The 17892-nt window shown below is 45.5% G+C and overlaps 1 protein-coding gene and 1 long non-coding RNA gene across 6 annotated transcripts in view; both read left to right on the top strand.

Annotated features, from left to right (window-relative positions):
• The window catches only part of RHBDL3 (rhomboid like 3), a 49158-nt gene that overhangs the window by 1755 nt on the left and 29511 nt on the right, over positions 1-17892 (top strand). The window contains exons 1-2 of one of the 5 annotated variants that reach the window (XM_085239887.1): positions 14455-14473; positions 17265-17348. The exons of 3 other annotated variants lie outside the window; for them this stretch is intronic. In XM_085239887.1, the coding sequence (XP_085096013.1) occupies positions 17346-17348 (3 nt within the window). In that variant the 5' untranslated portion in view covers positions 14455-14473; positions 17265-17345. Of the gene's footprint in view, positions 1-14454; positions 14474-17264; positions 17349-17892 lie in introns of those variants that run through there. One more of the 5 variants, XM_085239881.1, reaches the window with a different exon arrangement.
• On the top strand, positions 9469-14373 carry LOC146543087 (uncharacterized). Its single transcript, XR_014887388.1, has 3 exons — positions 9469-10302; positions 12675-12769; positions 13733-14373. It is a non-coding gene; the product is annotated as an uncharacterized LOC146543087 (long non-coding RNA).

Genomic DNA, 17892 nt, shown 5'->3' with positions numbered 1-17892 from the left:
CTGTTCACCCAGCCTAGAAGGACACCGAGTGGTCCTGCATGCTTTGAATCAGCTCCTGCCGGGCTGAGCAGCAGCAGAGCCTGCAGAGCTGAGCTGGCCGTTCTGCATCTGCCAGAGGCGGGAGCTCGCTCTGCACCTGTCTGGGGGGGGTAGGAGGGGGAAAAAGAGGGGGGAATGTATGCGAACAGATCCTGCATTCCTGGTGCATCCTAGGACTGTTTGCAGCTCTCCTTCCCAGCAAACTCTGGCAAGTGTCTGCTCAGCCTGCAGAGATAAGCTCTGTGCCTGCCTACGGGAGGATGAAGCAGTGATACTGCATGTCTTTCTGGTGGGCTGTCTCTAGAACCTTGCATTGGGTGAAAGCGACGCTTGTAATTTAAGCTTCCAGCAATGACACCTCTTCTTTTCCCTCTACTTTTATGATGTTGCTAGTGGAACCCGCATGGAGCTGTTAGGGGCAGTGCTGACTCCTGATCCCCCAGCCCCTTCCGAGTCCCCTAGAATTTGGTTGCTGAATTTTCCTCCCAGAGGGCAGCAGAGGAAGTGCACTTGCCTGCTGGAGCTGCTTTCCCCAGGCTGTATTTCTTAGTGCAGAACGTTCAGAAGGAAACGTACTGCAGTTTGCCCTCTGCTACAGAACTGCCGGACAGCTGGCAGTGGAGCGAACCTGATCAAGGGAATATGTAGTTTTCATAGGGAAGGATGGCTTTCAAGGAACTTTCAATGAACATGTTTCCAAATCCTAATTCTTGTGACCTTTTATTTCATGAGAACTGCTGTGCTTTTGTGTCCAGGAGAAGTGAAGTGTTGAGAGCCTGGCAGGATGGGGGTCCCAGCTCAGTAGGCAGACTGCGAGCTCTCCTCAGTGAAATCTAGATTATCATCCTAGTTCTGCTACTGACATGCTGCTTGACCTTGAGGTAGGACAGCTTGGGTCTGATCCAGCTCACAGTGTTACTTACTTTGGGATCTGCATTGTTATTTGACTCTTGTACCTTATTTTGTTGACTGCAGGAAACGTAGCTAGAGCCTGCAGTTGCATTGCTTATGGGAAGCTGCTAAGACCTGGCAATAGATGATATGGCAGAAACTTGAGGTATCGTGTATCATCTGCAAGTCAGAAGAGCAGGAAGTGGTGTAAATGCCCTCCTTCTCCACAGCCAAGGATTTCCTGCTGAAACAAGCAGGCTGCAGAGCATCATCCCTGAAAATTCAGACTGCTCAGTGCTGGGAGAGGCGTGCTCCCCTGAGACCTGACTTGGGGCTGATTTTCTGTTATTACATTTGAGATTTTGATGTGAGCTCTTCTGCTTGGCCTTGCTGACACAAGGTGAGCTCTTTGTATGTTGTCAGCCACAAAAATATTACACAGCGGATATTTGGCTGTTACAGCCTTGACAGCGTGAGAGCTCAGCTGTGATGTCATTACAGCTCTCAGAGCAGCATTTCACAAGGCCAGGATTCAAGCAGTTCCAAAATGTTCTCTTTAAAGTGCTGGGCTGATTTATGATGATGAATGGGAGTTTATAAATGGATGGGGATATGGGGAAGGTGGGAACCAAGAGCTGAAATGATTAAATGGAATTCAGTGTGCTGATACCCACCGTCTCTCCAGTCAGTTCTGCTTTAGATCAGCCTACCAAGGGAAAGAAAATATTCTTAAGAGAACTGGATACCACTCTCACCAGAGCTTTGTGTTGCATGTATCCTCGTGAGGAGATTTGCTTATGAGAGTCTTATGTTTGTTAATTTTCTCATTTTTGTTTTCTGGGAAGCTGAGTGAGGCAGCAACAAAGCGTTGTTCTCCTTCAGGCAAGGAGAACTGAGAACATGCAGGTTTGTGGGGAATACAAACCAGCAGTTACCCTGGTCACTTGTTCCATGGAATGCTTTCTCTTCCGACCTCAAATCATAGAATCATAGAATGAAAATCCAGGAGATAAGAGAGTTAAGCACTTCATTAGGAATTTCCTATATTCCTGGTGCTGTGAGGCAGCAGTGATGGGGTAGGAGGTGGTGTGGCACTGGTCTTTGTACAGTGCATAAAGTGCAGCCGGTCATCAGCTTGTTCTTTCTGTTCCTTAGTGAAGAGAAGAACTTGTGGAGTGTTCATATAGTAGTCTGCATTGAAATGGATCTTCTTTCTATGCACAGCCTTTAAGACAGATCTGGAACAGAATGTGTAATAGATTCTCTCCATCCTTCTCCCCTTCCACCTTGTACTAGAAGTATTACCTATTGCTTAGATGTGGACAGATGTGATTCTGAGACCTGATGGGTTATCAAAGGCCTTGCAGCAAATCCTTGCCAGTGTTAGCAGCAGGCAGAGGGCAAGGCTCAGAACCAGATGGGGCAGTCTGCGGGTCAGTGCTGGGCCACAGTGATCTGTAAAAGCATTGCTGACTCCTCCCTCCCCTCAACATACACCAAGCTGTCTTGATCCTGGTGGATAAAAAGCCTTTTATTCCTTACTTGCTTGCAAGTAGACAAAGCAGAAGAAAACAGAATTAACACATGAATGTTCTGAGTTCCTCTTAATTTGGATTTGTAAATGAAAACTCTACTCCCTGTGGTTGGTAGATTCCCCTGCCTCCTCCTCCCGGAAGGGTAGGTGGTTCTGGGATGAAGAAGGATATTGGAAATGGCACTAAATCATTTGGTTATTTCTCTGTAGAATATATTTCTACAGTTTACTGCATATTAATGTCTTTGCTCTTATACCTTTTTGTTCTTTTTCCTCCCTCTATGCTTTGCCTCTCAGCACTGGAAAGCTCTGTTTGATCAGGTATGTGAACAACTGATGTATTGTCTCTGTCTTGTGAGCAAAGAGTGTAACCCTTACTTAATTTCCTCTGTACCAGATTTTGTGTGCTTTTAACATACCATCTAGGAGCTCCGTGTTCCCAGCATGCAAGTCATTATCATCGTTACTGCTTTGGGCCTTCCTCTCTGTTCCTCATCAGAGCTGCCAGGTGCAGAAGTGGGCCCAGCCTGACCACCCTCTGAGCAGAGCTGCTGCAGCAGGTGCTCTGAGCACTGCGCTGTCTTTGCTCCTTGGGTGAAAGGATCTCCTCTCTTTGAGACTGGCAAACAAGGACCAGTGCTGTAAAATCCATGCTTTATTATTTTAAAAAGGTTCCTTAATTTCTAAATTGACTCGTGCAGGATTACATCTGTTTGTTCCAGTGGAGGACCTGCTGCTTTTAACTTCTACAGGATAAGCAAAATACCTGCTTTTCTACCAAAGGCTGTGGTCATATCAGATAAGTACTGGGGGTCCGATCTGTAGCCAGGTGAAATGCACACAGTTCTGCAGAGCTCTGAATTAGAGCTGCTGAGAATTTGGGCTGCAGATTCCAGTTTGTAAATTATGCTTTTAGCTGCTTTAACTGACATGTTTGCTTTTTGGTGTTCCTTCCATCTGCTAGGCTGAAATATGAAGCAGTTATAAACTGAAGAATTTTTCTAGGGTTGACTTGCTTCTAAACTGCAGCACACTCTGGGTGTCACAAACTTCTGTGCTCTTGCATGTCTGTGTAAATGTCATCTTCTGTAAGTGAACTTACTGTGATGCTGGCATTGTCCTGGCATTGCTAAAGTTCTGATAGGTTTTTGTCCCTGCATTACAAGGGAGCAGTTTTGCTTCTGTATGGCTGAACTACAGAGCTGAAGGCTGCCATGCAGTCTCTGCAAAAGAATGTTCTTGGTTCCTTGGGGGTCTTGTTATCATCCAGCCAGAAACTAGTTCTGGTGAGTGCGTGTTTATATCTGCTTAGCCGTGACCAGCTGCTAATCCACACATCTGAACTGCAGCACATTTGATGTTGCTCAGTCAAGCAACTGGCAGTGAGGAATTAGGTTGCTACAATTGTTGTTCACACCTAAGTTGTGTGGTGTATTTGAATTTGCCGGGGCTCATAGGAAATGCTGCTACTCCAAACGTGGGTTCGAGACAAGCTGTTCGTGATCTGAGCTGAATGTTTGCTGCAGCCACTTGGAATTCTCTCCCGTCTCTAGAGTTGGACCTAATTTGGAGTCTGATTCTACAAGCATCCTTTGAAGTCATTGAGTCCTTGTGGGATGGGGATCTTGGCTGGTAGCTACCCCAGGCTCAAAGGAAGGAATGGGTAATTTCCCCCTGGACTTGTCTGAATAGTAGATGTCTTTTTTTTGGGTTGCAAAGACAGGACTCTGATAATTAGCTATGTTTCAATTAGGACTGCAGTGGAATTCTAAGCCTTGTCTGTAAGGCTTTGTAATCAAAGAGAATGCAACCTGTGACTGCTGGTTGTGAGTCCTGAATGCATCAATAAGGTCCTTGTTGCCTCTGGGCAAAGCCGAGGAGCTGACGTCTTCCTGGAGAGCAATATCAGCTCTGCAATGCAATTAGCCCTGCAGTGAATTACAGGATGCTGTTTGTCGTGGAACAAGGTTGCTATCTCAGCAGCTCTGTGATGGTAGGAGAGGAGAATGTTTTGTTTAGCTCTAACTGGCATCTGTGTGAAACATGAGGAGAGTCTTGTTGCAGCTCTGCTGGGAGATGCAGCCTGGCCTTAAATGTGTTTAGGATGGAAAGGAGTGGCCAAAGATTTATGTGCCCTGTGCAAGTGTGACTTATGGTCTGGGACCAAAGTTTAAGTCATCTGTTCAGGTGGGGCATGTGGGCTTCTGCATTCAGCACCTCCGGGCAGGGCAGCAGAATAAGAGAAGACCCTGGGGGAAGTGTTGGAGCGGCTGGGAGTCCGCAAGTCTTTTGTTTCCAAGGTGATTTCGTCTGATGGTAAATGATGCAAAGGAGAGGTCAGCAATCCCCCGTCCTTGCTCTTGACAGTGGTGAGAACGAAATTACTATTAAAGCTTTTTACTTTTTTTTGGGGGGGGGGGGAGGGGAGGAGGTGAAGTTTGCAAAACTTTACTTCGGACTGACAAAAAAGTAGTTTTCTGTTTAGACATATAAAATGTAAAGGATTTTGGTGGTGGTTTTGACCCTCCCCTCTCATCATCTTAAATGAAAAACTCAGAACTTCTGGGTGAATATTGCTACTCAGGCTTAAAGCTGTGCTTTTCCTTATTTGTTTTGGAGGGGAAGCAAAAGACACTGATTTCTGGAAGAATTTTTCTATTTGTTTTGATCCTGCTCTGTTCTGTCACACTGGGAGCTGTCAGTGACTGAAGCCACAATCTCCTGCCAGGTTGCATCTTTTAAGAAGTAAAAACTAAGATTTAGCAAACCGGCAGGTCCAGCTCTGCTTCCTGGGCTTTGATGTTCAAAGAAGCCCTCCTCAGAACAAAATCCAGAGCGTTTTGGGGGGTCAAGACTTCACCCAGGAGCTTGGGAGCTGGCAGACAGGCAGTTTCCAGTGCTGCAGCCGGAAAGTTACAGTACAGCTGCTGCTTCATGCCATCCTGAGGAGATGCATTTTTTATTATGAGGCCATGGCCCTCGAGCAGCTCTAACTCACTTTTATATGGGAACTTTTATAGGGTTTCATACATTTATTTATTGTGCTCATAAACACCCTCCACCCCCACACACGCATTAACTCTGCATCTGCTGCCTTCTACAGAGCTGCACTGACTGAGCACACCACAGTCTGTGGAACCCAGGCTCTGAGTAGAGCAAGGCATTGCCTTTCTCTGTTCTCCACGGCCACTTGCATTGCATTCACTTATTCTTCAGTGGCCAAAAACGTTCTCTTTTGCTCATCTTCAGATAATCTCAAAAGCGAGACAATCCCAGTAGCAGGTCCTGGCGGTTTCATACTTCTGTGTGCTACTAAGATCCCTCCTTAATTCCCTTGCATGCATGTCCTATTTGAACCCAAGCTGGATGATTGCTCCTGCTTTGCTATGTCCTTTCTAAGGCCTCGGGTGCCCTTCTTTGCCTCTGTGTCCCCAGTGTCCCTGCTTTAGAGAAGACTGCAGCTAATCGGTATTACGCAGCCCTGGGCCATACTGGGTAAAAGGGACTATCTAAGATGATGGTGTTCCTTATTAGGACCAAACTGTCTTCCAGAGGTGGCTTTTAGCTGCTTTAGATGCCAAGAGCTCATGTCATCTCTGTCTCGTCCCCATGGTTGCTGTGATTTCAAGGGTGAATTTGTATTACCAGCCTTCATCTTGGAGTTCTCACTTCTCCTCACCCATACCTTGGTGTGTAGTCATGACAACAAACTTGTTTTAAATAGCCCCACACACAGCTCTCCCAAAAGACCCTCCTCTCTGGCGCAGCACCTTGACTCTATTGCTTGTCAATCCAGGCTGTGTTTTTGTTGCAGCTGCTTTAGGAATCCTGGATTATTTCCTGAGACTTGCACGTGGGTGTGATGGCAACAGATGAACAGAGTTTATGGGGAATGCAGAGAGATGCCAAGTTACCCGGTCTGTGTGGGCAGCTAATGGAAAAGTTGAGCTCAGAAATGAGACTGCATGATTCTGGACCAGGCGTGTGCTTGTCAGGAAGGGTTCAGTTGCTGACACTACCAGCAGTGGGTGCAGCTGAACCTGCTCTGTCACAGCCTCTAAAGCATTAAAATGTTCTTGAAAATATGCTGCCTTTGCAGCCTCCTTAAATCCAGGGCTGGTTCCTGCATGACTGAAATTGCAAAAAGCAATCCATAAAACCAGGCCAGCTGTGATCGTGGTTGGTGGTAACTAAGAAAGGGAATTATGTTGAACTTGATGATCTTTTATATTAACCATGCCCCTTTTCTCAGGATAGACTTTAACACAGCTGAGCTCTTTCCCATGCTATAAAAGAAATTCCAGTTTGTTTACTGGGATGCTGTTGAACTAAACATCACACTTCCCTTTGAGAAGTTTCCCTGGCTGCTGTTGCTGGCTGAGGCTGGAAGCTCTCTGTAGGTTTGTGCCGGGTGATTTTACCACTTTCTATTGCTTTGCTGGTTGGTGTGGCTCCCTGGGAGCAGGCAGAGGAGAAACTGCAAGATGGGGAATAGGAAACGATGTCTGTGTGAGCAGCAGTGTGGGTGGGAGTCATGTGCTACCTTCAAGTTGTTACCTGGATTTTGGACTTCTGCTCTCTCTTTAATTTGAGCCCATCAGAACGTTATGTCTGCATCTGAGCAGCGTGGCGCTGCAAAGAGGAGGTTACAGGAACTAGAAATAGGAAATGAGACAAAGTAATAAACTTTGACTCTAATATGGATGGGAGAATCAGAGGTGCTGATGGAAAGACTGTTCAGTATGACAACGGATTAGCACCAGGGTCTGCCTTGTCTGCTTTTTGGACATGTCTATGAATGTGACTAGAAGCTTTCTCCCTTTTCCCCCCTCCACCAAGCTGTGCATTGTAAAGGGGAAAGACACTTTACAAGGGTCTCTTGGCAGTGCACAGAGGGGGTTCTGCATCTGCCCCACGCCTTGAAGTCTAATCTCATTTACAGTTGTCAGCGTGGGCTGCTGGAGGAGATGAAAGGCAGAGGACAAGGAGGGAGAATAGATTAGTCTCGAGCAGAGGGCACTGGGGGTGCACCTGCCTCTGTCCCACTACCTTGAGGAGGGGCTGCAATGGCAGCTGGGCATGTGTCATCTGCTGCTCTGTGAGGGGCCGGCCGTGGAGCACACGATTAATGACTCAAGGGGCTGGGCTTTTATGAATGATAAAGCCCTGGGATTTAGGCAGGGGCTCTCAGGCCTTTTTTTTCTGAGCAACGCCATCACTTTACATTTCTCAAGTGGCATTTTGGGTGCAGAGAGCTGCTGTCTGTGACCACAATGCTTGCCTTTCTCCTCCCTCCCCAAACTGCGCTGACCTTTGTCATGCAGCATTAACCCTTTGACTCCTTCATTTTGGGTTATAGGGTTAGGAAAAAAAAGATTCCCTTCAAATTCACTGCCCTTTGGACAGACTTGAAGGGTAGAATGGGCTGGTAATAGAGGATCTGGTTTTGCTGAAGGAGATTGCTGTGATGATGCTGTCTGGATTGTCAGCCCCTTGCTGCCTTCTGCCAAGGGCTCTTTTGAATGCAGCAGTCCCCAGGAAAGGGGAGATGGAATTTATCTTCCCTTCAGTCAAGAGGGAAACTGAGGCACTGAGCAGTGAATACTTCTGCTGGGTAATGCTTTGTATTTTAGCCTGTCTGGATCAGCCTGTTTCTGTCCCCAGTGTTGATGGATGGCAATCTCCCAACACTTCAGGGCTTATGCCAAGATTTGGCTTATAGCCATGATAGCCTGGAGTGATTGCTCAGCATGAGAAAGCTACCTGGAGATCATTAATCTTCCCACTTCTTGCAGGGTGAGCAGCAAAAATTCCCCAAGTTCCTGCTTCATATTCCAATACCACTGCACACTGAACACCAGCCAGCCCCTGAGCTTGGTATTAATCCCTGCAGCATGAATGGTTTGTGATCAGCCACACCACCTCCCCTTTCCCTGGCTGTTGGAATACTTCTCTCTGCAGTCGCCACCACCCTGTATGCTGACAGTTGGCTTTGCTTGATAGCCTCGAGCATGAAGCTGGAAGTAAAAGCCATCAGTGTGAAGCAGACATCAGCAGTGCAAGAAATGCAGCACAGTGAAGCTTGTGCTGGTAGAATGAGGCATCTCCTGAAATGTTTTAAGGAGTCTTAAGAAACGCACTGAAAAGCACATGGAGGCTGAGTCAGTCTTACGCAGCTCGTGAGTTACTGGCAGCTTGATGTCTCTAGATTTGTAAAAGCCTCGGGAGGCTTCCTACTCATTACACATTTGTGTACCTTTGTCTGAGCTTCCTGAAAACCTGTGTGTTGGAGAGTAGCATCTGAGGGGCACAGCAAGCTGCATTCAGGCTGTTGTATCCCTGATCCCAGCTGCAGTGAGAGGCTGCAGTAGCTGTGTTTTGCCATTCCAGCTGAATGTGCTGGGTGGGTTTTAGGCACACAGATCTTTGCTAATGCATTGTTCTCAAATCCTGTCTTGCACACAGAAAATCACTGAAGCAAACAGAACATTTAAGCTTTCGTGTTTAAAAAGAAAGGAGGGGAAAAAAGCTGTAAACACAGACTGGATTGATGCCATTCTGCAAATCAGCTGGTGCATTGTGCTCTAGCTATGTGCTCTGTTATGATGGAAGGGAGAGAGGAGGAAGAGATCATCCTGTCTCCTGAGGAACGAACCCAGCTGCCTAGCAAGTTGAAACAGTGTGGAGGTGCTTTTCCAAGCCATCAGCATTTATGCCTTGGCATTTACAGGCCTTTTAAACTTACTTTCTACCAGACCTGGAAAGTATGTAGTAGGAAGTACGATGTTCTTGTTGCCTTCATTTATTTGCAGTGAACACAAATGTACCTGGGCACACTTGCAAATTAAATGCAGCATTGAGCATGTTTGAGTTTGGCAGCAGCCAAGAAGCTGTGATCTCTCTCTGCCACCTTATTAGGTATTCTACAATGTGTTGGCCTGAAATCATCTTGATGCCAACGCACCTTGAAACGAAATAGCTGAAGTCCAGTGATGGGCTGAGCTCTTCCAAAGCTCTCCCTGGAATGTGGCTGCTCAGCTCCCTGAAGCTCCTTTGGATATTCTTGTCTCCCCATATGTGTGTCCTGCATACTGCATCCTTCCAGCAGCTACCTGGTAATTCTGAGTCGATGAAGTGTTTGTGTGTGTGTGTATTTTAGTGGGTTTGATCTTATTTATTTACTTACGGAGTGTTCTGTTGGAGTAGAGCTGCCTTGAGACTGATATTTTGCCTTGGGCTGTCTTATGCAAAGGCTGCTGCTGCTGTCTCATCAGCTGCTCTGGGATCAACACAGAACTTCCTGGTAGCAACTTGTCTTCCGTGTTTGAAAAACACAAACCAGAGAAGAGTTGTAGATCTCTGGACGTGACCTTGTTTAGAAGGTACTAATTAACAGAGCCAGTAGGTTGTTCTCAGTGCCATGGAATTACGAAGAGAATGCACAGAAATCTCACACGGACCTTGAGTTTGTTCAGCTCTAAATATTAAATTCCCAGCACTAGCAAAATGCAGAGGATGTATGTATTCTTAGTATATGTTCCTGTTGCTTAGGAACAGCTGTCTGCAGTGACCCTGTGTTGCTGGTGAGAAGAGTAATGATGTATGAAACTGATGTTAAACAAGCAAGATCAATCTTCCCCCTAGGAGCTGTTCTTCGTGTTCTTTGATACTTGACATCCTCTGTAAGCAGTGCGTACCCTGGAGTTTCCTCAGTTGCATGAGGGAAGAATAAGCGAGGTGGTTGGAGGCAAAGCTGTTTGTGACTGCCATCATACCTCACACACTTCTTCAGGGAGCTTTTCTCCAAGGAAGAACCTTCCGTGATCCTTCACAATTAGGTACCAGTGATGATGAAGGCCTTGCTTTGTGTAACATGCTTGTTTGTGATGTATAATTGCGGTGGAACTGCTTGCTGATGGCAGCCTGCAGCCGGTGAGCCATGTTCTCCATGCTTACTGCTTGATAGAGAAAGGATCAATGTGCTCTAAGGCGGAAAATGGGAAGTTTGGCTCTGAATTGATCTAGTGAAGCACTTGGAAACAAGTGTGAGAAGGCTCCCAGGCCTCTGGAGGAATTGTTGGGCATCCCACCGTGAGGGTGACTACTGCAATGCTGTTCAGTCAACCTGGATCCCAGAGGCTGTGCTGTGCTGGCTGGTTTGTGTGTTCTTCACCTGATTGGAACCTTCTGCTGCAGTAACTGCCTTCCACAGCACGGGGTAGCTTCTCCCAAGGTGATGATAGCTGGACTATCTCTCAAAGGATAGTAATGTGTTTGAAACAGATCTTCCAACCTTATTCCCTCTGTGGCCCTGGAGCTGAGAGTTGCCCTTGCTGCATTGATTTATGGGATCATTTAGGATTGGTGCTGGTGGCCAAGAAGAGCTGGAGCAAAAAGTCATTTGCTAGCTGCTGATTTATGGCTATAGTAAACAGTCCTGAAAAGCACAGTAAGAATTTTCTGGACCTTATGCAGTTCCAGCTGACTGGTAGCTCCAGGCTGTTATTTGACCATGTGGAGTAATAAAACTGAGAAAACTAATTAAATTTTGGGCCTACCACAAAACAAGCTAGTTCATGCAAAAAATTACTCTGCACTTGCAAGCAACAGTGACTTTATAGGCTTACAAACCTGTATTTAATGACCAAGCATGTAGGATGGTGTGTGAAGTACTACATCTCTCTGCTGCACTACTACACAGCTGTGGATGAGGGAGTCTGTCTGCACCTATCTGGGTGAAGGTGGTTTTTCCCTTCCTGGGGGAAGGGGCTGTGTGCTGGCCAGTTCTGTGTCTAGATCTCATACTGACAGAACATCTTTTTCTCATGTTTTGGTAAGATAATTGTCACGATTGCCAATCGCAGAGCAGATACTTGGAATTTGAAAGAATCCATCTCAAAGAAAAAAACTGTGAGGTGATGAGATTTTAAAAAATATTTATTTACAAGTTTTCCGTTCTTTTTCTGATGGATGCATTTGAATTGTCATAGCACTCAGTGCCAGATAGCATGCATCTATCCCAAGCTTTGGTTTTCTCCTGCAAGCTGTGTTATTGCAGAGCTATTATTTGACCTAAAAGAAGTGTGTGCATACTCGCTGCTATAGAATACTGCTTTTTCACACATCAAATCAAGTCCCTGTAGATTTTCACCTCCCTCCCAGATCTGGCAGACAGTGAAAAAGGGAGCTATTTTTACTCAGAAATGTTCTGTTTCAAACCCAGAGTATTAAATGTAGTTTTCTCCTGACAGGCTTCTTGGCTGATTGCTGTAAAACTCCATACCTTTAAAGGAAGGAGAAAACTTCCTATAGGAAGGGAAAACGTTGGGATTTTGGGGCTCACTAGATGAAGTGGGTGGGTGTTCCTGCCTGACCTTCATCTCAGTGGTGTTGCATGCCAGATATGTCACTGAGAAGTAACAGAAAAAGACCTAATGTCTCAGATCTGATTAACTTCTATGACTTTATTGTGTGTCTTGATTGGATTACATGCGGAGTTTTTTTTTGCTGTTTTCTTAAACAGGTGCTTATCGCTGTGACATATGAGGCAGGCAACAAGTTAGAGTAGGAAGGCCTATGAATAAATGAGTGGTGTTTGCTTCTTCCCCACTGCTCACCTAATTCTGCCCTTCCTTTCTGCAGATCTTCTGTAGCTGATGCCTGTGAGATGTGCCTGAGTGTGGGTCTCACCCAGCAGCCTGGGTGCTGGACCAAAGAGCACCCGATTGCTGGCTGCAGTTCTGTCACTTTTGGGAAAGACTTCTGATGAAACTCTGCATTAACCTTCCATATTCGGTTTTCTTTGTTTTTTTTCCTCTGAACATTTTAGTTACAAATCAGGGCTTGATTATTCTGCACTGTACATTTTTTGATTTTGCTTTTGTTTTTGCTTGTATCATAGTAGTGGCTGTGGGCTGTTGGGAATTGTCCTTATTCAGCACTGCAGTGGGCCTCCTTCAAGGACTTCAAAGCTCATTCTCCAATGTCAGTTCATTTAGTTTCACTAGTTGGAGCAGAGAATAAGATCACTGATCATATCCTGTTACAGTGGAGGACAGGCTGCTACAGACCTAAAAAAAGGCTGGATTTGTGATTGCCCCTCATTCCCCCATGTGCTGCCTAACTGTGTGGTACCCAGTTAAGAAAAAGGAGAATGTTTTTACATGACATTTATCCCATGTTCATCCTCTGCTGACTTTTATTTCAACAGACTTGAAATAGAAATAATCTTTCTTCTTGCTGTAGCTGTAATTGCCTTGGGTTGGACACTGGAGAGGCTCATTCACCTATGCAGGATGATAGAAGGTGCGCGTGCTGCTCTTTCATCTGTTTCCAGATAGCTGTGCACAAAAAAAAAAGTGAATTGTAGGTGTGATATTGGATCACTGCTCTGTACCATAACAAAGAATAGATGTACCAGCACTACTTTAGCTGTTACAAGATCAAAAGAACTGTTACGTTAAGGATGATAATGTCTGGTTTGGCAAAAAGGCTGAGAATTTGTCTAGGGTTGTAAAATATGTCCATAAACTTAAGCATAAGCATAAGCTTTAGTGACCTGGTGGATGTAGGGTGCATGGAACTTGAATGCATTTCAGTTGTGAGCACTGCATGTATTGCATTTACAATCTCTGGAATGTTCAGTCTCCCATTGCACCTGGGGTGCCTTCATGGGCTGTGTGTTTGTAAGACATGGACTTGGTGGTGCTTCATATAAAGAAAATGTGACCATTAAGTTGAATTACGGTGGGCGTTAGTTTCCTTTTTTCAGATTTAATGTATTAATGTATTTCACACCCAGTGCCCCTCAGCAGCTTGCAGGCTGGATATGTAAATTGGGAGCTGCAAAGGATGGCTGATCCATTAATAGGTGGAATTTGATGCTCACAGATATGAATGCATTTAATGTTGCATGGCAATGGCTTGCTTGAATTTTTAAGTCGCCTAAATATCTCTTGTTTGAATTCAGTGGCTCAGGCTATATTTGCTACAAAAGCTATGCAGATAGGGAGACCATATGGTTATAGAGGAGTGCCTGTTGTATCTGTGAGTATCACTTACACCGTTTGTGTATCAAATGTTATTCCAAATAAGCTGTGAAAATGTGAAACTCGATATTTGAAAACAGAGCATCGCAGTTCAGATTCATGGTGTCCATAGGAATAAGTCCTTGGAGATGTGTTCATAAACTGTTCTTCAGGAAAAGACAAGTTTTATGCTTCCATGGTAGGATATATGTCACTGAAAGGATTCTGTTGGTCTTTACAGATCTGCCACTGTGGGGTTTTAAACACAAGACAAAATCTTGGCCCTTCTGAAGGGCTGCCCCTTTGCTTCCTTTGGGCCCCATGCTGATTTCATTACTAATTTCAGAAGGGTAAGGACTTTTCCTGATTTTTTTTTTTTTTTTTTTAAGTATTTCTGTAAGCGTGAAGATGTGGAAATATTTGTTTTCTTTTGAGGATTTTATTAAAGCAAACACAGCATACACCCATGCTGGGAAAGTGTTTATGTGATAAATTTCAGTTTTCAAGCACGTGAGGTGGTGGTAATGTTAAGAGGTGCACTCTGAAATCATTGCTGCTTCTCGCTTTTCCCTGAGCTCTGAGACACAAACACTTCAGCTCTTCATCACTTAATGCCAAGCTGGGAATGGGAGCAGCAAATATGCAGAGTGTTGTGATATGCACTGCAGAGTTGTGGCAAGGGAAAAGATCATTCAAGTCTGGATATTCCTTTTTCCCCATGGATTCTATGGTTATTTTAATTAGCGAAGCACCAAGCTTTGGGTGGAGGCAGCAGGGATTTGCAGCTTGCTATGGGTTGGCAGCTGTGGTAGTTTACGTGGTTACTGTGCTGAAGTTCTGCTGTTGCCTGTGTAACCCTATTTTTGAAGATGGCTTCTGCTGAAATATCTGTACATAGGAAGAGCTGAATGAAGAGCACACTTCTTCCCTCTCTGATGGAGAAATACTCAGACTCACAGATCGCATCTCGTACCAGTGGCAGGTTTGTGTTTATCTTGTGTGAAACAGAAGTAGTGCAGATCCCAGAGCAGCTTTACAGCTGGGCCATAGCTACTTCCTTTCAAATGAGAAGAAATAGTGAGACTGACTGTCACTGCCTCACATCTGTTGCTGTAGGCGCAGTGTATTTACTGTCCTGTGCATGTCTATATGTAGTGGTTACTGTGGAGCTAAACAACACTAAAAATCTTACCTGTACATCTCCTGTCCAGCTCCTCCAAGACTTTCACTGTGATGAGCAGAACCTGGTTGTATTCATTTTCCATCTATCCTCTCATTCCTCATCTTTGCTATCGTTAATTGTTAGCATCTGGCTTGAAAGATTGCCTCTTAGCACGGTGCTGATGGGACGCTTCCACGGAGGATTAAGGCTGGAGTGGATTGACAAGGGGCGGTCTCCTTGCGGAGGGCAGTTTGCCAGTTGTGTGCAGGCTCATCGCTGCTGCTCTTCCAGTTACTCCAGTTCACATCAGGTCACAGGCAAGAGCTGGTTGCAGCTCCACTCCCCTCACTGCAGCCAGCTGCTGAGATGTGGCTTCGTGCACCCAGCAGCTGTGTGGCTCTACAAGACTCACTCTCCTTACTTCAGCTGCATCATCCCATGGAAGTGTTGTCATACCTGCATCACTGGGTGGTTTTCTACTGTGCAATTGCAGTGCTTTGATCAAGGATGTGGGTAATGATAACAGCACTGTGGGGCACGGGCAGTAGTTGAGATGTCATTTCTTACTGTAACGTGCTCCCTAGGGGGCAATATGTCTGTAAATCACACAAGTGCTTTCCTGCAGCTTTGCTTGCTTTCCGTTACCACTTTGACTGCCAGGATCTCAGAAAGCACAGGCTCCTGCACTTCTAAAAGTACTTAGCCTGTATTTCCAGTGCCCTGAAGCACAGCTGAAGGCCCCACTAAGCTTACTGAATCCAAGCCTTGGGAGATTATATTTCTTCTTGCTTTATTTGGTTTGCTTTCCTGTGGAGTCTGCCTTTTCCTTTACATGCACAAGATGCTGGGGAGAATCCACTGACGTTTCAGAAGATAGGAGCTTTCCTCTTGCTCTGTTGGTTTTCTGATCTGCCCCTAACAAGGCCTAGGAATCTCTTGTCCTTTCCCAAAGGAGATGTTGGTCCTACCATTAAGCAAACTGAATCTGTTTCCTTGCAAAGACACTGTGGGACCTGAAGGCACCTTACGTCTAATACGTCTGTAAATTTAAATCTCAAAGACAAATGAGTAAAATCAGCAGAGTTTGCAACAAGGGGCTCAATTTTTAGGGCTTCTTGGGGGTAATGTTAGAAGTTATACACAGAGTTTAGAAATGTTGTTGAATTATTATTATTATTATATGAAAAAAGTATGGTTTGTATTCCTCTGTCATTTTGAGCTCTTTGAGACAGCATCTCTTTTATTTCTTTTATTAAAGGTGTTCTTATGGAACTGTGGAAGTAGGAATTGTAACATTGCTTGTTATTTCATTGCCCAGGTGTTCTTCATCCCCATGTCTCTTTGGCTTTCCCCAGCTCTCCCTCCTTTCCCTCCTCAGCTCGCCTTGAAGGGCTGGGAAAGCCGGCACTGCCACATTATATTGCCAGTCTGATTGTTGTGGGGTTGTGTTTGTGCAGGGGAAGGTCACGGAACAAAAAGACCACCAGGCAGGGGTGGGCAGGGGGGGTTCAGTCCCTCTCCTTTCAGTCCTTGTGGCAGTGGGTGGGAAGAGTCTTGTTTGTATGACAGGATTTCAGGGGCTGATGACTTTTTGTTTAGGTTTCTTCCGTGGCTGCTACACAGGCCCTGGAAGGCTACAACAACAATAGAGCTCTTGTATGAGATTTGTGGGGCTGAAAAGTGCTGAGATAACCCAGAGCAGTCATTGCAGGACTGGGTGTGTGGATGCTCTGGGTGAGGTGTTGGTGTTATGTCCAGAGTTAGCTCTGCAGAAGCTCTTCTGGGATGCCTGAACTCTGTGGAGTGAGATCCTTAGCTGGATAAATGCTATGAAAGTTTCTCTTTGTGTAGAATGAAGGTTGCAAGGTGGAGAGACAGCTCTGTGGATCTGTTGTATGGCTATGCTTCCCTGAGTATTTTTCAGACTTCCAGTCAATGATTTTTATTTGCATTTTATCTGCCTCCTTCCTTGCCCATCAGCTCCACACTTCCAACAGCATCACTGCTTTTAGACAGGACTTGCTCCCCTATCATCACTGTCCTCTCAGCCCTCTTTTGCCCTCCACCCTTACAAAACATCTCAGTTTGTATTTACTGTTGACTTACACAAAGGCCAACATTGTCAGCGAGTCATTTCAACTGTCCTGAGTTAATTTGTGTAAAAGAGTTGACTAGCCTGTGGTAATAGTTTTGTCTTGTCTGTCTGATATGGGACACTTAGATTCGGGGAGCAGGAAAGAGCTAGAATTCCATCTGGATGTGGGTTGGGGAGGGAGGGGGCAGATTGGTTCCATTCCTTCATGGATGCTGCAGCAGCCCTTTCTGGAAGGGGATGACTTGTCAGTCACTAGCTGCTGGCAGCAAAGTCTGTCTGATTCAGAGGTAACAGCTGCAGCTTCCCAGAGATGTAGATTCCAGCAACCTCCAGCCTGAGCTCCTGGATGTCCCAACTAAGAAATCCGTCTTCTGCATAGTATTTATGTATGTAAGCATTGTTTTTAGTAGATGCTGACCCTGTTTGAATGCTTCTAGACTAAATAGTGAACTGCCTTGTGTTGTCATTCCCCACAGTACTTGTAACCTCTCCTGCCTGTGTTTGGATTTCTTCCAGAGAGCTAGCCGTTCCTGCAGGCAGGCACTAAAGGGAGAGGAAGGCAGCTGGGATGGAGTGCAAATCAGGAAGCAGGCTGAAATGGTATGATCTTTTGACCCAAAGCAATGGCTGGTGCTGTTAGAGCTTGCTTGAACCACAGCAGCTGCGCAGCTCACATTCCTTTCATTAAATTGAGAATTATTCATATTCTCTCACCCTCCTGCCTAGTGCTGTATGTAATGTGATGTGCTAGTACCCAAGCTAGTAGATAGAAAACCAAGACACAATACTGTTCGCAATTACGTTTCTTCATGGGCTCAACTGTCCTGTGAAGCTGCAATGTTCAGGCTTGCCAGCTTGCCAGAGCATCCTTTCTACAGACTCTTGCTGTCCCTCTAGCACTGCTGTATGCTTGTGTATTCCTGTGCAAACACACATCAGCCTCACGTCCCTGCTGTTTCCAACAGAGACTCACTTGGATATCTCATTTGTAGATATCATCAACCTCAGAGTACTTCCTGGGAGTGCTTTGACCTTTTGTCTGCTTTAAACCCTACTTAAAAATCCCCCCAAGAGTATTTGGCAATTTCCAATTTTTACTAGTCTCTTACTAGGTGACAATGTAGGAGTGCTACATGGAGGTGGC

Source organism: Meleagris gallopavo, chromosome 20 (assembly GCF_905368555.1).
Source record: "Meleagris gallopavo chromosome 20, MGAL_WU_HG_1.1, whole genome shotgun sequence".
NCBI lineage: Eukaryota > Metazoa > Chordata > Aves > Galliformes > Phasianidae > Meleagris > Meleagris gallopavo.
Note: the sequence above shows the minus strand (reverse complement) of the source record. Positions and strands in the feature narration are given on the sequence as shown.